The 27914-nt window shown below is 40.7% G+C and overlaps 1 protein-coding gene across 2 annotated transcripts in view; it reads left to right on the top strand.

Moving 5' to 3' along the window:
• ccny (cyclin Y) overlaps positions 1 to 27352 on the top strand; it is a 63140-nt gene extending 35788 nt beyond the window's left edge. Inside the window, exons 2-11 of one of the 2 annotated variants that reach the window (XM_053494136.1) lie at positions 6923 to 6997; positions 10060 to 10080; positions 12261 to 12295; positions 13348 to 13451; positions 13635 to 13670; positions 14963 to 15020; positions 15151 to 15270; positions 19768 to 19934; positions 23237 to 23399; positions 24603 to 27352. In XM_053494136.1, coding sequence (XP_053350111.1) covers positions 6923 to 6997; positions 10060 to 10080; positions 12261 to 12295; positions 13348 to 13451; positions 13635 to 13670; positions 14963 to 15020; positions 15151 to 15270; positions 19768 to 19934; positions 23237 to 23399; positions 24603 to 24719 — 896 coding nt within the window. In that variant the 3' untranslated portion in view covers positions 24720 to 27352. The remainder of the gene's footprint in view (positions 1 to 6922; positions 6998 to 10059; positions 10081 to 12260; positions 12296 to 13347; positions 13452 to 13634; positions 13671 to 14962; positions 15021 to 15150; positions 15271 to 19767; positions 19935 to 23236; positions 23400 to 24602) is intronic. The other variant, XM_053494137.1, reaches the window with a different exon arrangement.
• Positions 27353 to 27914: the final 562 nt, after the last annotated feature.

The following is a 27914-nucleotide window of genomic DNA, read 5'->3' as shown; positions in this document are numbered from 1 at the left end:
GGGGTCTGCTGCCCCCTGGCGTTTCGCCAGAGTGCAGCCTCATCGATGGCACTGGGCTTTTTTGTTCTGCAACATTGTAAAGAGGAAAATTCTTTATTGGTTTTAATAATGTAACATTCACATGATTTACAAAATGCACCATTTTTGGGGCAATCACACTGCAAACATCGAGGGTACTTGCTGTAAGTCCCTGAGAACTTTTTAACACGCCCCAACTGGGGTTCATAACTCGAACATAAACACTTGTGTGTGAGGGGGGGGGATTGTGCTTGGGAGACTGTGTTAGGGAAGTGCAGCGCCGTTTGGGACTGATTTCCTGAACATAACGTAGCGGCCTCTTGGGCGGCATTGAGAGAGGAGAAACAGTGTCTCCCTGCTGCCAGAGCTCCTCTCTCTTTAAAATCTGAGCTAGGAGGAGTGAGGATTCTTCCTCCTAGTCGCTGAATCCTTTCGGACGCCTGGTGGGGGGTCCTTCTGAAGTCAAACTTTGCCTGAATGGCATCGAGTGACTGGCCGAACAAACCCTCAGCAGACAGCGGTTCGTCCAAGTAGACAGCCCTGTCTCTATCAGGAATGTCAGAGAGCGTGAGCCATAAATGCCTCTGTGCTACCACTGCGCTCGCCATCCCTCTTCCGAGGGAAAGAGCCGCACAACGAGACATGCGCAAAATGTAGTCTGTCGCTGTCCTGACCTCGTTAAGCAGCGCACAGAACGGGCTCTCCTGAGGCACCAGTGAGCCGAGCTCTGCCAAACACATTGCCTGATATGTTTGAAGCAGCGTAGCGGAATTGAGCGCACGAGCAGTGCCCGCTTGAGCGCGGTAAATCTTCTCCAGCTGGGCAGAGGAGAATCTACAATGTTTAGACGGAAGGAGAGTAGGTCCAGACACTCCATGATTGTGCGAGGGTGCCAAATAAGCAGCCAAAGATGGCTCCATTGGCGGTGGGCTAACTAGTCCTGCCTTCTCAGCTCCGTCTAATTCCAAATATTGTCCGTAACCGGGCACTGATACACGGGTCGACATCGGCTTGCTCCATGACGACGTTAATTCGCCGACAAAGTCGGGAAACATGGGCAAGCAGTTCTTAACTGTTGTCGGTTCAGGAGGAAGAAAAAAATCCCGCGAACCTTGACGGTTTTTGAGCCGGCTGCGGGGAGGGCCACTCCACCTCCAGCTTCTCAGCCGCTCGGCGGTAGAGAGCAAAAAATGAAGTGTCGCCCCGAGCGGTTAACGCAGTAGCAGCGGAGCTCTGAGCAGGCGGCAGAATTTCATGCTCGTCCTCCGACAAGCCATGTATCCCTAGGCCGATGTCGAGCACGTCATCGTCCTCGAAAGCATGCTGCTCGGTGCCTGGCTGCTGGCCAGCGCTGTAGGAGGGCCCACGGTCCTCCGAACCCTCGAGATACTCCATCTGGTCCGCCCAGCTAGGTGCGGGGACTTCTGACGGAAATTCCTCGTCAGCAGACACAGGCGAAGCTGGGACTGCTGATTCGGAAAGGAGGGGGTCCTGCTGAGCGACTGTATTTCTCCCCAGGGTCCTTTCCACGAACGTGACCCGTCTTTCCAGCGTTGAACGCCGGAGCTGGCGACAAAGCTCACATGACTCTGGCTCAGCTAGAACTCTCCTAGCATGGAGAATCCCCAGACAGACGGGGCACGCTTCGTGCTGGTCCTTCTCGTGCAAGGAGAAGCCGCACTCCTGAGGACAGGGGCGAACAGCGGACCTCTTCTTAGCTACATTAGCTTGCATGCTCATCTTAGCTAGCGCTGTTAGCACAGTCTAAACAGAAGCCAACTAACTGAGATGTCGCTAATGTTCTGACTGTCAGAAAACTTAAAAGTCAGCGCCCCGCGGGTAGACGACTCACCAAAATGAGGCTGTTGTCGCTAACGCCAACAAGAGCAGTTAAGCTGATTTTAAGCGCAGTCTTTCAACGTAAAACGTAGAGTTTACTAGCAGCACCTAGAAAACTCTACGGAAAAGGTGTTCACAGCGAGGTGAAGAGCGTAAGAACTGAGGGTCAACCGTGGCGACGATGGTTTATAGGTGTAGGCGGGGCTACACCTACGTCACCACAGGTTTGCCTGCCTTTACGGCGTGAATAAAGGTGGCTTCAGCCAGGACACGAGAGGGCGTGATATCCCATACTATATGTGTTGTACCGAGTGAATCGACTGAAAGGGAACAGCGATGCTCTACGGCTTAGAGACAGTGGCACTGAAGAAAAGACAGGAGGCAGAGTTGAACGTAGCAGAGCTGAAGATGTTGAGGTTCTCCTTTCGAGTGACAAGGATGGATAGGATCAAGAATGAGTTTATCAGAGCGACAACCCATGTAAGATGTTTTGGAGATAAATTCAGAGAGGCCAGATTGAGGTGGTTTGGACCTGTTCGGAGGAGAGATGGTGAATATATCGGTAGAAGGATGCTGAGGTTGGAACTGCCAGGCAGGAGGTTTAGTGGAAGACCAAAGAGGAGATTTATGGATGCAGTGAGAGAGGACATGAAGGTAGTTGGAGTGAAAGAAGAGGATGCAGAGGATAGGGTTAGATGGAGGCAGATGATTCGCTGAAGAAAAGGGTGTCAACAGTTAATATATATAAATATAGCTAGTTCTGAATGTGTGTGTATATAGCTATATTTCTGAAGGTAATCCCCGACTAACGAACGAGTTGTGTTTTGGGAGCATGTTCGTACATCAGATTTGTTCTTAAGTACGACAAAGTAAGTCCTGTACGCCTTTGACACGAATTTACAACGTAAAGCAGCTCAATCCACTTGACTGAATCTTTGTCCTCTTTCACGCCATCATGTGGTCAAAAACCATAAATGTAAAATGTAACAGTGTTGTCTCTGCGCCTTTTAAATCCTGAGGGGAATCCTGGACAGCATTTTTCTCTCCCACTCTATGGGACCGTGAACTCGGTTTTGTTGAGGATTTTCCAAAATCAGGATTATTCACTATCAGGACAGCTTTACAGGACAGACATTTACTATCATCATGCTCCTGGACTGGTTGATTGAAACCGCTGAGGCCGGCACATTTCTTTGCACCCTTACACACACACACATTTACAAGCAGCAGGGGGAAGCAGCATTAGCAATCATGGTATTGGAAGAGATGAGGAATAAACCAGTCTAATGTGTGCTGTTGGAGAAAACTAGCACGGTGTATGATGGGGTAGTGCAGAAAGGATTATGATTGGCATCACAAGGCTGATTATTTTATAATTATTATGAGAGAGAATAAGTGTGTGTGTAGAACTCACCTATAAAACTATGCTTAGGTATATTTGTGTATTGCTTCAGTACACTTGCTAGAAATGCAGATGATCTCTCTCTCTGTCTCTCTCTCTCTTTTCCTTTCTCAGTCTGTCACTTCCCTCCCACATGGAGCTGAACTCCATCTTTTATTTATCACCCTTCTGCTCTGTGTGTGTGTGTGTGTGTGCACGGTAAGAGCTCAGAATCCTTTGAGGCTCGAGTGGCTCTCTCACATCGCTTCAAAAGGCACGCGGCACAAAGCCTTTCCTGGCTCTCCTGCATGTTTTTTTTTTTTTTTTTTTTTTTTTTGGCGTGCATATTATTCACCTCATGACGCCTGTCATTTCATTAACAAAGTGCATTAACCTGTGCGTTCAGGACACACACACACATATATGCGCACACACACAGAGAGGAAGAGAAAAGAGGGAAGGTAGAACAGGACGATGGCCTTCCCTGTGAAGCCGAGAGGAAAGGTCTGCGTTTCCTGTTCGTCTTGCCGGGTGTGCCTCCATCTTTCCTCTTCCTGCACTGAGATCATGACATCATGCTGTGCGCGTACCGTATGTGCGTACGTGCACGCACAAGGTCTTGCGTTCGCTCACATGGCAAGAGTGAATAAAAAAAAAAAAATTACGATTATGTAATCAAGACGTGAATGACTACACTCGTATATGCAGGGTAATTTAATCTGTCCAATCGTACAATTAATTTTTATTAACTTCTAGAAAAGACAGATGCATCATCTCCTTGCTTTTTAATACACTTCTTTTACACAGCTTTCGTATTCCCTCATTGAAGATGTTTCAGGCTGAACTGCGAGTCACGAATGCACCGCTGTCTTCACATCCTAATCAGAACTGCATTTTCGTCCTCATGCAGTTTCGGCTGCTTTGTGGGGACTGAACAGGTGAAAGTCTGATGGAGCCAGATCAGGACTATAGAGAGGACGCTTTAACACCTCGAAATGAAGTTTTTGCAGTGTCGACAGTGTGTTGTAAGATGACGACGTCCTCGGATATCGGTCCTTTGCTTTTAATCCGAAGTTTAGTCTTCAGCTCTTCAAAAAGCATCTCACTGTAACGAGCGCCGTCGATTGTTGAACCTTTTTTCCTGATGTTCCAATACTTCTGGACCTTGAGTGAGAATCCCAGTAATCTCAAGCTGGTGATTGAGGATGCTTCCGTTCCATACTCAGACTCGTAGTGATGAATCCGTGTCTCGTCACCAATAATGATTGTCTTTAAAAAAAAAAAAAAAAAAAAAAAGACAATCACCTTCCTCAGAGTATCGCTCCAAATCTTTTCGCAGATATCCAAACGCTTCCGTCTGCGCTCCTCCGTGAGTCGTTTCGGCACCAGTTACACCCTCAGACCACAAAGAGGAGAAGCACAAATCACAGCAACTCTCAAGAATGGCAGGGCTGGGGAGGGTCTTCTTATATGAGGTCACAATAGGGGGGAAAAAACACCTAATTGTTTTGGTTCAATCCCATCCAATACAAAAACTGGTATTTTTCTATACATTTGTGGTGTTTGTCATCTGAATGTCTAAAACATAATTTTGTGCAATAGGTCCACAAAAAATAAGTTAGATATTTATTTTCTCATTCATTTATTACAGCTTGCTTTGTGTTCTGGCATGCATTACATCAGCTTTATATTTTATATGATGTTTTCCTCCTTTGCTTCAGTTCTATTCCTTTTCTTTAAGTTAATGGGAAAATAAATCCCTTTTGTTGAGAAACCATAAATATTCAATCAGAAAGTCCTCTGTTCTGAAGACTTTACAGTTTTGTTAAAAGCTTCATACAGTTAAGTACAAAAAAAAAAAAAAAAAACACTCTGACCCTGGGGACTCGTAACAGATTTTAAGATGTAGTCATTTTATCCACCGAAGCAGAAACCAGGTGGGGGAACAAACACACCCTTCGCTAATCCTGTGTGCGCTCTGTTCTGTAGGAATAATAGCATACGGTAATGTGTGATTTTCACAGTAAGCCAATAGGGGAAATATGGATGCTGTAAAGCAGTGCTGTGTTTAACATCTGATGAACAAACAGAAAAGGATTTGGAAATGAAGACAAATGAGCATCCAGAGCATGAAGGAGCACAAAGATGGGTTACTTTTAAAATCTTAGTGTCGTGGTGCATAAATATTTAAGGGAAATTAAATGGCAAAGTTTAGTCAAATAGAAAATGAATATATTATATAAATATTATATACACCGCTGTCCATATGGTTTTTAGCACGTCTGTCTCAATTCTACGTGGCTGACAGTGATGTGACGGTGTAAACCAGTTTCTACATGGAAAACCGTCCAATTAAATCAAAGTCTAATAAATAAATAAGCTTTTGGTTTGTTACAAAAATTTCTGTAGCACTAAACTAATAGCTACAGTGTGTGTATAAGCAGCATTCTAGCCAAAGTCATGTCAAGCCGGCTTTTATTGTCATTTCAACCATATACAGGTAAGTACAAAGTGAAACGAAACAACGTACCTCCAGGACCAAGGTGCTACGTATACAACATAAATTAACAAACGCTCAAGAAATGCGAAAAGCCGGTTGACATTTACCGAAGACATCAAGAACCGTATGAGACTCTTGATCTCAGTAAAACATTTTAAAGAAGCCCACACATCCGTGAAGGGTGATCCCGGCCGGGGTGGCACGCAGTCCTCAGCTAGTGGAATGGAACGCTTGGTCTTTGAAAATCAACAGATAAACTGACGGCAGCTTGCGGAAGAGACTCATCCGTCTTTGGGAACGTTCACCAAAACTACTTACGCGTTACAGGAACTTGGCTAAGAGTTATTTCCACATCTCTCGTCTCATACAGTCCTGACCTGACTTTAAGCTATTTTTACTTGTTTGGGTCGTTAAAGGAGTTCCTGGGAGGCCGGCGTTTCAGACGCGACACCAGCGTATTAAGAGAACTTTCGGTACACTAGTGAAACACTGGGAGTAAGTGCATTAGTGTATCGAGGAATTATATAGAGAAATAAAGGGAGTTTTATCTCTTGTAACTTGTCATTCTGTCAATCAGAAGTCCCAGTTTGAGTTGAACACCTATGGATATGAATATATACTATTTTTTGTATCTTTTTTGTGTCATTAAAGGTTTAAAAAAAAATTTGGAAATTGTTTTAGCAGTAATGCAGAGTTATTCAGTTTTATTTGTTATATACTAACTATTGAATACAGTGTCTTGTTTTAAAAATTTCAAAATAAAACCATCTTTGTGGTTTCTAATAATTTAATACTTGAATGCAAACATTATGGTTATGGCTTTTTGCATATGCATGAAATAAAACCTATAAATTGTTTGTTTTTTTGGGACAGTAAAGCTACAAAATGTATACAATTTAGAAATTATTTAAAAAAATTACATTGGATCCAAACCCAATGTTACTTTAGATGGTGTTAAGATGTGTGGTGCTCTGCCCCCCAGTGTCTGTGTTGTGTAACTGCAGCTTTGTATCATGTCTGATGCTCTGTTTCTGCTCCTCTAAAGGCTCTTGTTGTGTGGAGTCACAAGACATAACCCAGATGTCTATATGTTTCCCTCTGCCTGACCTCATTGATATTTAATTTACATTCGTGTATATGTCTTGAGCTTTAATTCCTGATTGCTGTTCTGTGTGTTCTTTCAGAGCTGAACATGGAGTACAACCCGTCAGATCACCCACGTGCCAGCACGATTTTCCTCAGCAAGTCTCAGACAGACGGTGAGTGTGTGACTGTGATTGCTTTTAGAGTGTGGTGGTGTAATGATGGAGAAGTGAGGAGAGGAGTGGTGTCGAAATGTTGGGGGAATAATGTGGAAGTGACGAGAAATGATGGAGAAGTGAGGAGAGGAGTGGTGTCGAAATGTTGGGGGAATAATGTGGAAGTGATGAGAAAACGACAGGGAAGTAATTTGGAAATGTGGAAATTTTGTGAGAGTAGCGTGGGAGTGACGTGAAAATGTGGAAGTGATGGGTGAATGTTAATGAAAGGGTGATGTAAGAGTGATGGGTGGATGGAGGGGAGGGACCACACCTGCTTGACTGCATATAACAGACACGTAGGCCACGCCTCCCTTACTGTATATAACAGGCACATAGGCAGCAATTCCACACCTTCTTTGCTTTTTAAAACAGGTACATAGGCCACACCCCCTTGACCTTATATAAAAGGACACATGAACCACACTGTATATATAGCAATCACAACAGGTACATAGGCCTCACCTCTTTTACTGCACATAACACGCAAATGAGCCACACCTCCTTCACTGGATATAAAAGGCGCATAGGTCACGCCTTCTTGACTGTATATAGTCAGCACATGGGCCACGCCTCCGTCAACTTATATAAAATGCACATAGGTCACACCTCCTTCACTGTGTATAACAGGCACATAGGCCACACCCCCTTCACTGTGTATAACAGATACATAGGCCACACCCCCTTCACTGTATATAGTTGACACATCGGCCAAACCTCCTTCAACTTGTATAAAATGGATATAGGCCACACCCCCTTCTCTGTATATAGTCAGCACATAGGCCACGCCTCCTTCACTGTGTATAACAGGCACATGGGCCACGCCTCCTTCACTGTGTATAAAAGGCACATAGGCCACACCCCCTTCACTTTGTATAACAGGTACATAGGCCACGCCTCCCTTTTATTGTATATAAAATGCAAATAGGCCACACCTTCTTCAATGTATATACGCCTCCTTGATTGTATATGGTTATACATCGGCCACGCCTCCTTCAACTTATATAAAATACACATAGGCCATGCCTCCTTCACTGTGTACAGTCGTGGCCAAAAGTTTTAAGAATTAGATAAATATTGGAAATTGGAAAAGTTGCTGCTTAAGTTTTTATAATAGCAATTTGCATATACTCCAGAATGTTATGAAGAGTGATCAGATGAATTGCATAGTCCTTCTTTGCCATGACAATTAACTTAATCCCAAAAAAAACTTTCCACTGCATTTCATTGCTGTCGTTAAAGGATCTGCTAAGATCATTTCAGTAATCGTCTTGTTGACTCAGGTGAGAATGTTGATGAGCACAAGGCTGGAGATCATTATGTCAGGCTGATTGGGTTAGAATGGCAGACTTGACATGTTAAAAGGAGGGTGATGCTTGAAATCATTGTTCTTCCATTGTTAACCATGGTGACCTGCAAAGAAACGCGTGCAGCAATCATTGCGTTGCATAAAAATGGCTTCACAGGCAAGGATATTGTGGCTACTAAGAAGCGCCAGGATCGTCTCCTAAAGAGGATTCAGCTGCGGGATCGAAGTGCCACCAGTGCAGAGCTTGCTCAGGAATGGCAGCAGGCAGGTGTGAGCGCATCTGCACGCACAGTGAGGCGAAGACTTTTGGAAGATGGCCTGGTGTCAAGAAGGCCAGCAAAGAAGCCACTTCTCCCCCCAAAAAAAAAACATCAGGGACAAATTGATCTTCTGCAGAAAGTATGGTGAATGGACTGCTGAGGACTGGGGCAAAGTCATATTCTCCAATGAATTCTCTTTCTGATTGTTTGGGGCATCTGGAAAAAGGCTTGTCTGGAGAAGAAAAGGTGAGCTCTACCATCAGTCCTGTGTCATGCCAACAGTAAAGCATCCTGAGACCATTCATGTGTGGGGTTGCTTCTCATCTAAGGGAGTGAGCTTACTCACAATGTTTGCCCGAAAACACAGCCATGAATAAAGAATGGTACCAAAACACCCTCCAACAGCAACTTCTTCCAACAATCCAACAACAGTTTGGTAAAAAAAACAATGCATTTTCCAGCACGATGGAGCACCGTGCCATAAGGCAAAAGTGATAACTAAGTCGCTCAGGGACCAAAACGTTGAAATTTTGGGTCCATGGCCTGGAAACTCCCTAGATCTTAATCCCATTGAGAACTTGTGGTCAATCCTTAAGAGGCGGGTGGACAAACAAAAAACCAATAATTCTGACAAACTCCAAGAAGTGATTATGAAAGATTGAGTTGCTATCAGTCAGGATTTGGCCCAGAAGTTGATTGAGAGCCCAGTCAAATTGCAGAGGTCCTGAAAAAGAAGGGCCAACACTGCAAATACTGACTCTTTGCATAACTGTCATGTAATTGTCGATAAACGCCTTTGAAACTTATGAAGTGCTTGTAATTATATTTCAATTTACTTTGGCCATGACTGTACAACAGGTACAAAGGGAATATGTGTGTGTGTGTGTGTGTGTGTGTGTGTGTGTGTGTGAGAGAGAGAGAGAAAATAATCTTTGCTTTCCAAAAAAATCACAGTTTTTGATTACTATGATGCACAAAAACTGAGTGTGTGTGAGGAAATAATCTTTGCTTTAAAAAAAAAACAACAATAAAATCACAGTGTCTGATCAGTGTGATGCACAGAAACAGACTGTGTCTGGTGTGTGTGAATAATAGTTTCATTTAGCTCACTGCCTCTGGCTGAGATTGCTCTGGGAATCCACGTTGTGGTCTGTTTGAGATGCCGTTAGTGTGAGTTCCAGCCCTTTTTAATGCTCTTCATTAGCCGCTTTGTTCTTATGTAACTGAACCGCCGGAGTGTGTGTCTTGTGGTTCGGAGCGTGACTGCATCCTTTTTTTCTTAAGGGAATGTACCAACCAGAACCAGTCAATTATACAATAAATAAAGCAGAGGCTTGGACGGGTGTTATTGTTTTGTAATGTAGACTCATGGTGTTTGAATTACCCAGGATACACTCAGCATTAAACTTTTCTCTGTTTAAAAATAAATCATAAAGTCATTTCTTGTCTTTCAGTTGTTCCCTCCAGCAAGAAAGGTATGTCCAATGCCAAGGCTGATAAAGTCTTTTGTGTGTGTGTGTCTCTGTAAAGGTATTTGTTTTCTTTTAACAGTTCTGTAATCAGTCGTGTCTCCCGTATTACTGCATCAGTCTGAAACGAACATTTGGCTTATTCCAGATTTACACAATCCCAGACTTCTGCTTCTTTAGTTTTGTGCTGAGGTAAAGAGGCTGATGTTGCTAAAGAGTAAGGAACGTGTAGATCTAGAAGTTTAGCACAGCAATTTAAACAGCATGTCTAAATCAGCACACTAATACTGTTCTGTAGTACCGTTTCGCATTTATAATGGACTGTCCGACCTGGTGCCTTGATTCAAATTTCTTACAAATCGCCATTAGTGCGTAGTGTAGTATGGGATATTATGGGGACACTAGAAACTCTGAATTCCTTCATTCAGGACCTATAATTAATGTAATCTTGCCCTCTTCAACAGCATCCCCACCACTGTGCTGAATGGTGCCTCCTGTACTGAATGGTGCCTCATGTACTGAATAGTACGGTGTGTACTGAATGGTGCCTCGTGTACTGAATGGTATGTCATGCACTAAATGGTCTGCCGTCTACTGAGTGGTGCCTTGTGTACTGAATAGTATTTTGTGTACTAAATGGTGCCTCCTTTACTAAATGGCGCTTTGTGTACGAAATGGTGCCTCCTGTACTGAATGGTGCCTCCTGTACTGAAGGGTACTTTATGTACTGAAGGGTATGCCGTGTACTGAATGGTGCTTCCTGTACTGAATAGTACAGTGTGTACTGAATGGTGCTTCCTGTACTGAATAGTACAGTGTGTACTGAATGGTGCCTCCTGTACTGAATGGCGCCTGTATGGAATGGTACAGTTTGTACTGAACACCACCTGCCGTGCTGAACGCCGCCTCGTGTGCTAATTGGTACTGTACATCTTGCATTAAACAATACAGTACAAATGAGTGATCTATTACACTCCTAGTAGCTACAGATAGCTTGAACACAGCCACAATCCTCTTTTGGTGTAATTTCGCGTCATTTACACGACACATATTTCTGATGTCTGGCCACACCTTCGTCTTTTTTCCCCAAAATACCCTGCTTGGACACCCTGGATGCAGCGTTCACACCACCAAGGCTACAAACGGTACTATCTACTACTACGGTACTGTCATGAATCGGACATGATTATGTCTCACCATACCATCATGTCATTGATAATTTTTTCTTATAGCTTACATATAACTTGTGTAATGTACAGCCAAGTGCTGCCTTTCACTCGTCTCCAAATAGGTATCTGAGAGCTTCCGGCCTCGCTAGAACTTAGCAACATAAGCGTCTTGACTTCAGTAGAAAACTATAAGTAGCTCGAACTCATCCTGCGAATGAACACATCCTCTAACGTGATAGCGATGCAGGCTGTCGTTAGACATGGTGTTGTGGTGTGTGTGTGTGTGTGTTTTCTAGACTAAGCATTCTAGGAGCCAGCTCATGCATGCTGCTTTAGCTCTTTTTGTGCAGAACCACAGTTTTTCTGCTTAAGCTTTGTGCCATTTATGTTGTTAGCACAAGTCCAAGCTTTGTGTGTGTTTATGTATGTGTGCGTGTGTGTTGTACTTAGACAGGCGTTAGACATCAGGGAGCACGCAGAAAACAGTATTGTCTGGAATTTGTGGCTCATTATCAGCATACAACCTCATGGCTGTATATATATGTGTGTGTGTGTGTGTGTGTCAGTAAAACCAAGGGTGCGTTCAGTTCTGGATGAAACGGCTCACACCTCACCAGTGTAACAGAATCTGCTTACTATCGACTAATAGAGTTTGTGTTTGAATCAAAAGCCTCCGAGATTCCTTCATACACATGTACACAAACACACACACACACACGAATACAAACCAAGAGCAGTATGATGCGAGCGCCAGGGTGAATCTGCAGAGGCGGCAAACAAACCGAGGGATTTATTAAACTCTGCGAATCCAAATGAAATCTGAGCAAACACATCTCTGCTGGCGCTCTAATCATTTGAATTCCTGATGTGTGTACTGATGTGTGTATTGGTGTGTGTGTGTGTGTGGAGGGGGGTTTTGGCTTCGGCTGGTGCTGCTGATGCTTTAGATTGCGTCCATGTAACGCTTGGGGTGTTTGCTGAGACGTGGTAAACTGACGCACACGTTTTCTCTTTCAGTTCGGGAAAAAAGGAAAAGCATGTACGTGAACCATGTAAGTGTCTCTCTCTCTTACACACACACACACACACACACACACACACGCACATAAACACACACAAAATGGCAAATATTTTATCAGTTACAGAGTGAATCAGATCTTACTTCTGATCTCACACACACACACACATGTCTCAGTCTGCGACTTCCTCTGTTAAATGCCATGTCAATGTAAAAGTAAGGACACACCTGACACCACAGCCTGTCTTTTTAATAAAGGACAAAAGGACATTTCTAACAGGGACGGGCATCACCAGGGACTAGGTGATACGCTACCATCACTTTACCCAGGTGTACTGCGATTTTTGTAAATATCACAATTCATTATTCCACGATTTTCTGTTACTATTCCTAAGTAACTGCAAATAATCTGGTCCTAACACACAGGAGGCTGAGCGCCACCTGTAGGATTATAGAGGAACAGCAACGTTTTACCACCTCAAATGCAAACAGATTCATTAAAATTTATTTAAAAAAATATATATATATATATATACACAGACATCTGTATATCTGTATGTATGTCTGTCTGTGTATCTATAGCTGTATCTACTGTATCTATCTATCTGTATGCTTGTGTCTGTCTGTCTCTGTCTATCTGTCTGTATATTTATGTCTGTCTGTCTCTCTGTCTGTCTGTATGTCTGTCAGTCAGTCTATCCATTACAGATGGGGGATAAAAAAAATAATTTGACTTTAAACTCTTCACACATTGTCTGCAGCATAATGTTGTGTGTGTTACAGTAGCAGTGAATTAATTGTTTAAAGCTTTAAGATTGTTAGTTTGTTTAGAATTGTAACAAAATCAGATATTTATAAAAAATTGTTCGACTTACAGAATCGAAGTGCAAACCTAATCAGTAACTATTAGGTGTTAGGTGATATCGTATACAGTCACTTCTTTCTATCCATCTGTCCATTTATCTATTTCTATCTAGCTGCCCTCTAATTCTTTTAATTTTGTCATCTAATTCTTTCTCTCTTCTCTGCTCAGCCCTCTGAAGGGTCATGCCTGATGATGATAATTTGTGTGTGTGTGTAATTTAGCAACACCCATCTGGTCCAATGAGACGCAAGTACAGCTCGTGCTCGACCATCTTCCTGGATGACAGCACGGTCAGCCAACCTAACCTCAAATACACCATCAAATGGTACGATGTCCTGACACCACAAACACACACACACACACACACACACACACACACACACACACACACACACACACACACACACAATCAGGATCAAGAACTAAAGAACGTCTGTGAACATGTGATAATGTTAACTGCTCTCTGTATCAATGTGTTTCTTTCTTTCTCTCTCTCTTCTATCCACAGTGTCGCACTTGCCATCTACTACCACATAAAGAACAGGTAGGGCTTCACATCATCTCGAGTACGACTGTATCAGCGATCATACTGTATGTACGAGGCAGAGTGTTTATTGAGTGTAAATGTCGGTGTCGCTTCAAAGCCTGGCAACGTGCCTCAAAAATAGCTCAGGATCTATAGCGCTAAATGGCACACACTTCAGAAGTGAGCTCCATGTGCATACAACCCAGTCTGGAGAACGATCATCTCTCATATCAGAGGGAATAAAGCAGTGTGTGTGTTTTTATTACACTTCCGGGAACCGTTTTTGTGTCTAAAACTATTACCCATTACATCTGTTCAGTGTCAAAAAATGATCGGCACTTGGGTTATATTAACTGTTGGTCTCCTCAGCGCTTTTGTGATTTGCGTGTGCAGTGGTTTGTTCTTTTTGTGGACTGAGAGTGCACCCGGTGCCGTTATTCATCTTTGTGCACAGTACGTAGAAAAGGTTTGGTTATCCGCAAACAAAACTTGGAGCAAACCTGTGAGGAAAGTGAACGTTTTTTAAATGGAATCATTACTGGTGACGAGACGTGGATTCATCACTACAAACCTGAGAGTTAAGTTTCTCAGACTGAGAAAAAAGTTCAAAAGTCAACCATCAGCTGGAAGATTCATCAACACTTACAGTTTTCTGGGATTCTCATCTCTAGGGCCATTTATCAGGAAAAAAGGTTCAACAATCGACAGCGCTCGTTACCGTGAGACGCTTATTGAAGAGCTGAAGACTAAACTTCGGATTAAACGCAGAGGACCGATTTCTGAAGGCGTCATGATCTCGCATATTTCTATCCACACTATCGATACTCTGCTAAAAACTTAGTTTTGAGGTGTTCACACATCCTCCCTGTAGTCCTGATCTCACTCTATTGGACTTTCACCTTTTTGGTCTCCTGAAAGCTGCATTATGAGGATGAAAATTCACCTCTGATGAAGAAACGAGGACAGTGGCGCATTCATAGCTCGCCTATATAGTTTTTTAATAATTGAATATCAAAGGCTTTTGACAGACGGACAAAGTGCGATTAAAATAAAAATGATTATGTCAAAATTATGTTTTTGTCTATTCTAAAAGTTGATTAAAATAAATTCTGCATTAAGAGTGCAGTTCATTTCTGAGGCACCCTAGAAAGTTAACTTAAAAATAAAATTCTGTCCTATCGTCCTATCCCATCGATCATAATCCATTTATAACTTGTCAAAGAGGCGACTTTCTGTTTTGTGTATAAATCCATGATAAGGATTTCCTGACAAATGTTGTCTCTCTGATTCAGTCCTTTTACTCATTTCAGAGACGTAGATGGTCGAACGCTGTTAGACATATTCGACGAAAAGCTTCATCCGCTGTCGGTAAGTCTCACACTGACAATGATCAGCTTTAGATTTACTCACGGAGGAAAAAAAAAACCCGAACACAAATACCATATGCACACCTCAGTCTTGGTGGTTGTCGGATTTGTGTTGTTTGTCTTTCCTGCAGAAGTCAGAGGTCCCGGCGGATTATGATAAACATGACCCGGAGCAGAAGCAGATCTACCGGTTCGTCCGGACGCTCTTCAGCGCCGCTCAGCTCACGGCCGAGTGCGCCATCGTCACACTGGTGAGGCTCAGGTCATGAGGGTGAAACAAGCAGGGTGCAGGTGTTAGGGGCCCTGATATAGCATGAAAGATTAAATTATTAGCATGATTATTTAAGCTCCTCTATAAAAGTAGACTTTTGTATACAGTGAAATACTGTAATATAAGATCGCCTTTAATAATAGCTTTTAAGGGTCAATACAAACCATGTTGTAGTCGTAGAACTGTAACTAATCCGTAGGGAGTCCTTAATGGATTGTTTAGATAATAGGTTTATTCATGTTTTAATCATAAACTAATCAGCTGTCTAAAGGAACAGGTGAGAAATTGTCTTCTAGTCCAGCACAAGTCCCATAGTAACAGGCTCGATGACTGATTACGCGTATCACATTGCAGCGAGGTACTGTATGATACGGTGCAGCTGTTTGCGGGTTTAGCAGTCAGGAAGACGTGCTTGTTTTAGCTTGTCGTCTATTCTCGCACCTCTGGTCAAAAAGACAACCCAGATCCTAGATCAGCTTCTTGTTATATCTCACACACGTACACACTGATTACCAGAAAAGCGTCAGCTATAGGTGTGTGTGTGTGTTCGCTACTGTTCATCTCAAGAGAGTATGGAGTAAAAATTCTTCACAACTCACTAAATGTCATGTTTGCACTTCTCTAGAGTGACTCCATAAATGTCGATGCTCACTATGTGGAGAATTTAAAGACACTTCCTGGTTCTATGCTCAGCCTAAAAGAACACAGTTTTATTGTACAAGTATCAAAAGGTTTTTTTTTTTTTTTTTTTTTTTTTTAGATACCTGGCAACAGGAAAAGAGTGAATGTGATAATCTTGCATTAATGCTAGATTTTGTTGTTGTTGTTGCTGGATCTATTTGGGATGTGCATGAGTAGACCTGCACAGTCAGAAGGACAAAAATAAACACAGTTACAGCAGTAAATTTATTTAAAGTTTCTTCTTATGGCTTTCGAAAAGCCTTAAGATGAAGCCATAAGGCGACGTGTAGCCTCATTTCCATCTGAGACTGGGAACAGCCGTTAGAATGCTTATACAGGTCATCCCTGACCTACAAACAATTTCTGTTCCAGGAGTACGTTCGTAAGTCCGATTTGTTCTCAAATCTGAAAAAGTGTTACTTATACACCTTTGACACGATTATACAATGTAAAGCATACCAATCCATTTGACTAAATCTCTGTCCCCTTTCCCACACCCCATTACAAAAACAGCAATCGCGCCTAAGCAAATAAATCTCTAAGTTTTCTCTCTGCACCTTTAAATCATGAGGGAAATCCCAGACACCCTTTTGTCTCAGAGCTGTTTTCCACTGTATCAGACTGTGAACGCTTCCGAACTGGTTCATTGAAATCGTTGAGGCCAAATCATTTCTCCAACACCTCCACATGCACTAACACATACAATATACTGGACTTTAGACATTTTATACATTCACTTATGCACTAATAATATTGTATATAATTGTAAATGTTGGTATCTGATGCACTGCAGTGTCTATTGTAGTGTCTATTATAGTGTCTATTTTTTAGGGATACAATTTAGATTAGATTTGTGACCTCTAAATTAGTGGAATTATTATATTATGGAATTTGGGTTAACAAAAGAGATCTGGAAATATGTTTGGGAGCAAAGATCAGATTGGTTATATCAGCATTGGGGGTGGAAATAACAGTTAGAAGGGAATTAGGGCTAGAAATAGAGATCAGATTGTCAATATGAAACAAAGGTGGGAATGATTTTGATGGGGTTAGGGGTAAAAACAGGGATGGAATTGGTTTTAACTGACTTACTGATTGAACTGGTTTACTTTAACTAGGGGTGGGAATGGAGATCAAACTGTTATAATGAATTTAGGAATGAAAACTGGGACAGTGTTGGTTTTAATGGAATTAGAGTGGGAATATCAATAGGATATAGTTGTAATGGAAACTGTGGCCCGCTCTCCCCATTTAGCTCACAATATTTTAGTTCATGGTTTCTACCTGTTGTATAGTTTATAGCCTCCTTGTTAGGTTCTAGCTTCCGCTCTCCTTACAACTTATCAGTTTGTTTGTGCAGCTCAAGAAGCACTGCTACACTAAAAGCTAAAACTTCACTCAACGCATTTGTGAACGATGTTAAAAATCAACATGTCGACACGCAGCAGGTGTTCAGGTGGAACAGCGGAGAGGATTTTAGCATTGATTTGATAAGTGGTTTGTTTGAACCAGATTGTCGGTCTTATCAGCCGTGATGGAAATCAATACACACTCAGTGTGCCAACTCAGAAACAAGCAGGGCATCCTCAGGATTGAAGGTTCGGATCCAGTTTGTTTCACTCTGGATACGGGTTTGTAGTAGACAAGTCATGGGTATGGGTTATTACAATCAGGTCTGTATAGAAAACCAGCGCCCCCTGTGGTTTATTTCCAACAAACGAGCTTTATGGGGATGCTGACTTCATTTTCCAGCAGGACTTGGCACCTGCCCACACTGCCAAAAGCACCAAATCCTGGTTTAATGACAGTAGGATTACCGTGCTTGATTGGCCAGCAAACTTACCTGACTTGGACCCCATAGAGAATCTATGGGGCATTGCAAAGAGAAAGATGAGACATGAGACCAAACAATGCAAAAGAGCTGAAGGCCGCTATTGAAGCATCCTGGTCTTCCATAACACCTCAGCAGTGTCTCAGGCTAATAGCTTCCATGCCGCACCGCATTAAGGCAGTAATTGCTGCAAAAGTGGCCCAAACCAAGTACTGAGTACATATACTTATACTTTTCAGAGGTCCGATATGTTCTATGTACAATCCTTGTTTTATTGATTGCATGTAATATTCTAATTTTCTAAGATTGTGGATTTGGGGTTTTCATGAGCTGCTGTAAGCCATAACCATCTCAATTAAGACAAATCACGGCTTAAATTATCGTGCTTTGAGTCTATTTTATATTAGTTTTTACCTTTCATACATGTGTATATATATCGTATGTGTGTGTAGTAATGGCCTGCTATTTGTTGAACTTCCACAGATGATGAATGTTTTGCCAGAATTAAAAGATGAAAAATATGTTGCTTACTCTCTTAGAGAATATATAATTTTAAGTAGCTTATTCTGCCTTGCATAAATATTTACACACACCCTGATGGAACTTTCCACAGTTTCTGTTATTACAACCCAGAGCAGAGGTTAGACTTTATTGGAATTATGTCATGAATTTGCACATTTTCTAGATGAAATGTCTGGATTCCTTCTACAAATTGTACTGTTGTTTAAAGTTAACACCCTAAAACTTCTCACTGCCCCCACAGTTTAATATTTTGCATTGTTTTCTTTATATATTGCCCAGGAGTGTCGGTAAGATGACAGTAATGAATATGAATGAGCATTAGGGGTCATGAATTTTAATGACTGTGATCCAAGAGAGTTGAAGAGGCAGAGAACAGCAATCTGTGATTTATTTATTAAAAATTCATAAACGAATCACCTGAGGATTGTTTTCATGGATGGTAAGGGGGAACCAAAAACACATAAAAATAAGACAGTGTAACTTTCTACACAGGGACAGGTGTGTGTGTGTGTGTGTGTGTGTGTGTGTCTGTGTGTGTCTGTGTGTGTCTGTGTGTGTCTGTGTGTGTCTGTGTGTGTCTGTGTGTGTCTGTGTGTGTCTGTGTGTGTCTGTGTGTGTCTGTGTGTGTCTGTGTGTCTGTGTGTCTGTGTCTGTCCCAATTTCTTTTTGGGATTAATAAAGTTCTTTGAAATTTTGAATTTGTACAGTTAAGGAATGTACAAATTAAGTGTATTAATTATAGAAAGTACTGGCTGCTGCTGTTTGTAAAACTGTTTCATATGAGGATCTAATGTCCGCAGCATTTCCGAGGGTCAATTTTAAAGCCTGTATGTCATACTGTAGTCGTGACGTGAGTATTCCGTTAGCAGCAGGGGAGCACTGGAACCACAAGGCCGTCTTTGTTTGGGCCTCTCCTCATACTCACGCATTCCAAACAAGTCTGTCTGTTTAGAAATGCCTGACATTGTGCACTTGGAAGATCATGCAACTCGATCGATACAGCTTAATCTGAATAAGAATTATTTTTTAAGATGGAATATCTCTCTAGTGTACAGCTGGGGGATTTGACCTATTTGCTTAGGCAGGAAAATTGACATGGCGTTGTAGTCTATTAGTATCTACACACTTCATGGTTTAGGCAGTTGTTCTAGAGGAAGTAAGACAACTACAGAGTCACTGCTGCTCTGCATGGCTCTCTTTTCGGACTTGATTGGTTCTTTGGGTTTATATTTTAGCGGTGAGAAATACTGAAGCAGACAGTAGCTTGAGGTCGACACAGAACATTTATTAAGATGCATAAGAAACCTGAGGAGTTTAATGCTTGCACTGAGCTACGAGTCTTAAACCTAAACACATGATGTAAATCGAACTTTTCAATAAATAATTCTAGACTATTCATAAGTTCTAGTTACTCACCATGCAGGTCTGTTTTTTGTCTCTCAGGTATATTTGGAGAGGTTGTTAACATATGCCGAGATTGATATCTGTCCTGCTAACTGGAAGAGGATCGTCCTGGGAGCCATATTGTTGGCGTCTAAGGTGTGGGACGATCAGGCCGTGTGGAACGTGGACTACTGTCAGATTCTCAAAGACATCACCGTAGAGGACATGTAAGTGTCTGTGTGTAGGTGTGTGTGTTTGCTGTATGTATTTGGTGTACAAGTCGTTTGTCCACAGCTACTTTTTTAGACTCTTCATCACTGCCTTATTAAATAGGTTCGGACTTTCAATCTCTTTATTTAAAAAAAAAAAATCAGACTTTCCATCATTTCATTAAAAAAAAACACTCTTTCAATCGGTTTAATAAAAATTATTTGACTGTCCATTATTTCATTGTTCTTAAAAAATTCAGACTCATCACTTTATTAGAAGTTATTAGACTCTCTATCTGTTCATTCCTACTAAGATTCAGACTCTCTATCTTTAAATTATTAAAAAGATTCAGACTCTCCATCACTTTATTATAAAAAGATTCAGACTCTCCATCTCTTAATTATAAAAAGATTCAGACTTTCCATCTCTAAATTATTAAAAAGATTCAGACTCTCCATCACTTTATTATAAAAAAGATTCAGACTTTCCATCTTTTAATTATTAAAAAGATTCAGACTCTCCATCTCTTAATTATAAAAAGATTCAGACTTTCCATCTCTTAATTATTAAAAAGATTCAGGCTCTCCATCTCTTAATTATAAAAAGATTCAGACTTTCCATCTCTTAATTATTAAAAAGATTCAGGCTCTCCATCTCTTAATTATAAAAAGATTCAAACTCTCCATCACTTCATCATTAAAAGATTCAGATTCTCTTTAATATATAATTTAACAGTAAACGACTGTTAGATTGTATATGATGGCACATCGTTGGTGTAGAAACAGCTAATTACAGTAATTATAAAAGTTCTCGATATGCAGAACCTCACACTTCTAATTAGCAGTTGGAGAATTTTCTGAAAGATCAGACTTGTCGGTCGTGACCCCTCTACAAAAGACTGGAATAACATCAGCAGATTCTTCAGTTAAAGGCAGTTGGGTGTTACTGCAGGATTTAACCCGAGATATCGCTGTACTCATCACTTATCTTATGTTCCCTGTCATTTTACAGCAATGATCACTTATGACTCATAATGATAATCACTCACGCTGATAATTTCACATTTTAAGTTTTGGCTGCCAGTTCAATTTCAGGTATATACAGTATTAGTGTGTCTAGTGTTCTAGGTTATTGTTTCTGTAGTAATAGGCGACTCACATCCTAGCAGAATACACAGTATCTCATGTATGAAGTAAAGTATAGAGTGACTGTGCTGATTACTTCCTGAATACTTCTATTCCTTTTATACCACAACAATGCAATTTACCAGAGTGTTTCCATTTTTAATACTTTTTTTTACAAAGTTTACATTAGATTAGGTCATCTATACTGTTCTTGTTAATCTGTTTTCTTTATTTATCCCTTCATACTGTATAGCAGCTGCTCCCTTTTTAATTAATTATCTCTATAATATTTTAAAAACCTTTTCTAAAGTTCAGACCAAAAACCAAAAATGTCAAGTAATGCATAGTATAGTATTAATTTACCCACTTCCCACTTATAATTATTTATTTTTTTTCGTATAAATCAGTACAGATTCATAGATCATGTTGAGCCATAGGAGTCCTACAAAAGTGTCCTGGCTTGTTGTAGCGACTCTTAATGATTTTTAGCTTCACACTGATTATTTCCCAATTACAGAATGCCCTAAGGAATTTAATTTCACTTTTTATATGTTTACGTTATTTAAAAATGCACATCACACTTTTCATTTCAATTAATTTTAAGGTTCAGAAGGTCCCAGGTTAAAATCCCACAACCACCAAGTTGCCACTGTTGGGCCTTTGAGCAAGGCCCTTAACACTCAACTGCTCAGATGTATAATGAGATAAAAATGTAAGTTGCTCTGGATAAGGGCGTCTGCCGAATGCCGTAAATGTAGTTGTAACAGCAGCTAGAAAACATTTGTTCCTTCATCAGCTCATGTTTTTTCTTCTCTGACACTGGAGACTCCTTCCTACAAGCAAACTTAAGTCTATTAAAAATTACATTGCCTTAATTTACTTTTCATTTGTTAAATAACACTTTTTATTTACATTTCTTATCCACAAACTGATTAAAAGTGACTTAGAACGTACCGCTGTCAGCATGTGTTGTACATCATGTGCTAATGTGACATTCCAGTGTTGTGCTAAAAAGAAAAAAGCCAACACCACCACCACTGTCCTGCACATCTGGAAGATCACCTGAGAGCTGATCTTACAAATCCAAACACTCTGACCAACACTAGATCAGACTGAATGGTGAGGGATTCATCTGTAACCTGGAGTAAATGGAGACGTGACCCTCAGCATGTCTCCTGTCTTCTGATTTCCACTAAACACAGTTATTTTAAAGACCACGCCGTGTGGGGCGCAGAGAGTTTGTTAAAGTGTGTCATGCTGTGAGGTGTGTGTGTGTGTGTGTTTTTCAAAGCATTTTGGTTATATTTAGTCTGTGTGTATCCTAATTTAAATGTTACAGTGGGTGGAGGCTGCTGTTATATTAAACGTAAAACATCCTTTAGAGTTGAAAGCAGACAGCTGTCTCTGTCTCAGCCTGTCCTCATTCTGTCCATCTTTTTTTTCTCTATTACTCTGTCTTTAATGCTGTATTTCTCTCTATTCTGTCAATCTGTTTTGCATGTATTTTCTTATAGTCAGATTGTCTTCCTTTTTGATTTTTTGCCTTTCTTTTTTTTTCTTGTCTTTTTGCCTGTCCTTATGTTTATATGTATCCTTATTGTCTGTCTGTCTGTTTTGTATATTTCTTTGTCTTTTTTCACCTGTCTGCATTTCTGCCTGTTTGTTTTTCTGTATTTTTTTTACCTGTTTGTTTTTTATTCAAGTGTCTGTTCATCTGTCTGTCTTTTGTCCTATGTTTCTGTTTGTCTTTCTGTTTTTCTGACAATGTTTTTGATTCTCTGTCTTTCTGGTTTCTGGCTATACGTTCACATGCACAGTTAAGCTGTGGTTATAGCTCGACCAGGCCATTTAATTGGACTAATTTCCAATCGATTTATTGTCTGAAGTATGTCAGACTCCACTACAATAGGCCGCCTTTCAGCTCGTCTGTATGGGACTTTTTTTTCCCCCATTGACCTACAGTATTACATCACACACCAAGCAATCAACAACCAGTTTAGTAGCATGTCAGGCGGTAAAGTCATGGGGAATTTTACAGTGCTGTACATTTTGAACATGCTGCACGATTTACTTTTTGTACAATTGAGACTTTGTGTATATTATTAGTCTTTGTGTGTCTAAAGAAAACCCATCTTTCTCTCTCTCTCTCCCTTTCTCTCTCTTCATCCTTCTCTCCCTGGGTTTTTTTTTTTTAGGAACGAGTTGGAGAGACAGTTCCTGGAGCTGCTGCAGTTTAACATCAATGTGCCGTCGAGCGTTTATGCGAAGTACTACTTCGACCTGCGCTCGCTGTCCGAGGCCAACAACCTGAACTTCCCTCTGGAGCCTCTGAGCAGAGAGAAGGCCCAGAAACTAGAGGTGAGTGCGCGCACACACACACACACACACACACACACACACACCTCCTCTAGACAGCTCAGCTCCACCTTCAGCACTGAGGATCCATCAGCATCCATCTCCAAACCCCTCTGATTCGGTCCTTTATGGCAGGTTTATTAGTTTTGTGGAGCAGAAGATAAGTGACTACAGGCCGCGTGTCCCCCAGCAGTGGAGGAGAAAAGTGTGTTGAGCAGCTGAGGAATAAATCTTAACTGACTATCACAGCATACACTTCCACCTCCTGCTACAGTACACACACCAGCCCAGGCCCAGTGTGGGATGGGTTTTACTAGCTGTGTTTATCAGCATGCAGACCAACACAACATCCTTCACTAATCTGTAATATACATCCTTCTTTCTTTCTTATTTTAGACTGTTTTCTTTTACTCTTTTTTCCAGACCCTTTTGTTTGTTTGTTTGCCCACATTTCCATCTCTTGATCTCTTTGTCTTTTGGATTTCTCTTCTTTTTTCTGTCTGTGTCCTTTCTTTTTCATTTGTCCTTTTTTTGTGTCCTCCTTTTTCTTTATTTTTTTATTTTCTTCTTCTTTTCCTTTTCTTGCTTGCATTATCCTTTTTCTTTGTTCTTCCTTGTTTTCTTCTTTCTTTTTTTCTTATTCTTTTTTGTTTAATGCTTTCTTGCTTTTGTATTTCTTTCTTTTTTGTCTTTTTTTTCTTCTCCCTTCTCTTCTACCTTCCTTTCATCTTTCTGTCAGACCTTCTGTTTTTTTTTGTTTGTTTTACTTTTCTGTCTCTTTTCGAGCTATCTTTTTTCTGCCTACTTTCAGTCTCCTTTTTTAATTTCGATTTTAGTCCTGATAAAGCCGAGACTAATTTGACTTGCACATGGACAAAACCTAATCAGGATCCTGATACAGATCCAGATACAGGCTAAGGCACCACATTCCTTGTGTAATTATTATTAACCTGAGGATTCTCTCTGTAACCCGCCGACTCACAGACGCATCACCCCGACAGAGAGACACTCCCACGGTGCAGTAATAATCAGGAGCCGAGACAGCAGCAGGATTGAGCAATTACATGTTTCTCGTCCTCCTGCGTGTCTCACGAGAGCACTGGGCCTTCATCTAGCTGCAGCTGTGATGATGCAGGCTGTTAATGGTGTGTGTGTGGTGCGGTTTAGGACTCTTACTGAGACAAGGCGTCTTTTTCTCTTCCCCAGGCGATCTCCAGGCTTTGCGATGACAAGTATAAAGACTTGAGAAAAGCAGCCAAGAAGCGGTCAGTGAGTGCGGACAATCTCACAGTGGTGCGGTGGTCTCCCGCTATCATCTCTTAACAGCAGTTTGGGGACGCTGCGGGACGATCCGGCGAGAGAAACAGAGAGACACTGTCTACAGAATATGTCCTCTTCCTTAATCTGCTCTAGACAAAAACCTGGCAGATTTTTACCTTCCACATGTGTCTTTGTTGTTCTGATGGCTGCTGTAAATACAGGAGAACGGGACAGGACTCTTAAAAAAAAAAAAAAAAAACCTGCTAGAAGGAGGAATGAAAGAGAGCAGCAGATTGATTGGAGTGTGTGAGGATTGTCTCATATGAGGAGGAAAAGCATTCCAGCGACTCTGTGTGTCTTAAACGATTGTCGTTTTTCAACCATCTTCTGCTTATTCTGTACAGGTTAATTTTTTAATTTTTTTTTTATTTGACGGTTCATTTCTGCTACGTCCCCTCTGAAGTACAGGGGCATGTCTGACCAGAACAAAATCAATAATCAGCCCAAAATACGCCACTCGGAACATCCTCAGCTCACGGTGTGAAAGTTGGTCTTAAACGATCAGTTTATGCTTTCAAGTCAAGCAGGTGTCAGGAACCTGTGGAACCTTGTGAGTGAAACATCACAATTAGTCCCAGCCTCACACTCTGTCTTTTCCCTGTCGCTATGGTGACACCATATAAGGTACATCTTTAACTAAGTCTTGGAGCTTCATAGTTTCTATGATGTACCTAAAAATTTTTTTTTTTTTAAATAAAGATGCACCATATTCAAGTTTCCAGTTGGAAGGTTACAAAAGATGGACCATTAACGGTAACAACCGAAAACTATAGTTTATATTTTTTCCTTGGCCGGGGTTATATAGGGATTAAACACTTTTCCAGTCACAAGCTTCATTACCCTTAAAGTTATTATCGGATCATTTATTCAACAACCTTATGAACATAGAGACTCAACGAGGTTATAGAACGAAATGAATTGAAAACGGTTCACGGCATTAAACTTTTTATTTCAAAGTATTTTTTTTTCCGTAAGTGCAAAACACATTAACAAACTAAAAGCAAAACGACAACAAGAAGCAACAAAACAGCAAAAAATAAATAAATGGAAAAGACCACAGAAAATAAAATAAAAAATGCAACAGAAAAAGAATTGTGTAAGACCAAAATGTGCCACAACTCTAAACAAACTAACAGTAAGTTTAGAAAACACATTCAGAAATAGTCCAAAAAACAGAACAAGAAAAACTATTTAAAAAACCAGCTGATAAAACCAAACAGACAAAGAAAACAGGACAAAATAATATGCAACAGGACGAAAAATTTAACTTAAAATTATACTGCAAATCCAGAACAACTTATCAGTAAACAGCAAAAAAAAAATAATGCCTTTTTTTTTTCCCTCCAGTTTTGCTTTTATGGTCTCTGTTTTTTTAAATACATATATCGGTACCCTGGAAAGCCAAGTAAATAAAAGCAAAAAGATTTTTTATACCATACATAACTTTATATTAAATAGTTTTTCACCCAACGTAATAAATAGACAGAGAACTTTTCATTCTTTTCCTTGTGATAGTCGTACATCAGGTCCACGCTTTTCATTTTTCCTCCATGCCGGTTCGGTTCTGAATTTGCCGTTGCTTCTTTAGTTTCTAAATGTGGTTTGCGCTTACGTGTCACTGCACAAATCGACTTTTAATTTTATAGTATTTATTTTAGTAACATGATAAAGCAAAACTGTAAAGAAACCGACGAACCCAGTGATTCTTCAGCAAAAAAAAATAAATCAGCTGATTGATTATAGGCAGTGCTAATGTTGTTATACGGAGCAAAGTCAGTGAATAAAGTTGGATAGCAAGTGAGTGATGAGCCAGGTTAAGAAAATACACATTAATGCACACAAATTTTTTTGCGCAGTGATTAATTGCTGGAAATTTCCTAATCGTTACTGATGTCCTGTTCCAGCACTAATCACCACCTTACCTACTGGTCCCATCGTGTTTAGGATGATGTAATCGCATTTTTTTTTTTACATTTTATTTTATAATTTGGGCGAATCGGTAAGGAACATCCTAAATCTTCTGAAATTAGAAATGTAAATTCTATCTTCTATATAAAATAAGGAATTTCAAGATCAGATGATTTGAAGTGGATTCCAGTTCACACTCTAAACGTGCTGCTTGTTCCCGAGACAAAACGGATTGGTGTTAAGGCAGGAACACGACAAGGGAGGTTTGGACACCATCCAGGTCCTCATTCCAGGTGTCCTTGCGTTTCTTCCCTCCATTAACGCCACATGATGATGATGATAATTTCAAAAAAGCCACAGAGGAAGTACGTCATGTTGGAAGGTGGATATGTAGCGATCTGGTTCTCTCTGTAGAACCCGGTGATCTGATGACTGAAGAAAGGGAGGGACAGATTTCTTTTCTCTTCAAGGAGACATTCCATTTCAGTATAAGTAAAAAGAAATTGCACAACTTGGCACGTACATTTTTATGGGCTGAATAAAGGATAACGTTGACCTCATTTCAGATTCAAACACCAAGCAATACACAGATTACAGAGAAATGGACGCTTCTCCTTCAACAGACCTTTCATATTACAGTGTGTTATATATATTGTTTAATTCGCTTTGTTCATGAATGAAGGTTGCTAATTTTTTTTTCTATTAAATTGGTTTGATGTTCAAGAGTTTGCCACGTTCCCCCGGATGAAGTCATTTTATCATCTCTGGAAGTCTAAAAGAAGAGTCTTAGATTTTAATTGAGGGTTTAAACGTCTGCAGGATCCACCGGGGTTGTTACGGTTGTCATGGTTTTACGCTCAGTCCTGACGTGTGTGAGATCAGACGGTTAGCTTGGACTACTGCTGTAAAGATGATACATTTGCTACCTCTGCTACAGCTCCAAGTTTTTTTTTCATAACTGAATTAAAAACATCAGCTCCGAAAGACAAATGAAGATGCCAGGACTAATCTAAATTGAACAAATGTTGTTGTCTTGGCAATCTCAGCAAGTGTAAATTTCTTGAATATAGTCTAACATTTCCTTTTTTCTTGTTAAAATTTATGAATTGATTCTCAAAAAGCAACTTGGAATAACATGATAAACACAGAAGGTATGCCATGTTTTTACAGAATGTTCATTCTAAAATGTCATCCCAAGGTATCCTATTGATGTTTTGTTTTTGATCAGCCATAACGTTAAAAATCTTCCGCCTAATACAGTATTGTATCAGACCCCTAAGCAACTCTGAA

The sequence above is a fragment of the Clarias gariepinus genome, chromosome 4 (assembly GCF_024256425.1).
Source record: "Clarias gariepinus isolate MV-2021 ecotype Netherlands chromosome 4, CGAR_prim_01v2, whole genome shotgun sequence".
NCBI lineage: Eukaryota > Metazoa > Chordata > Actinopteri > Siluriformes > Clariidae > Clarias > Clarias gariepinus.
The sequence above is the reverse complement of the archived record's forward strand: the minus strand, read 5'-3'. Positions and strand labels throughout refer to the sequence as shown.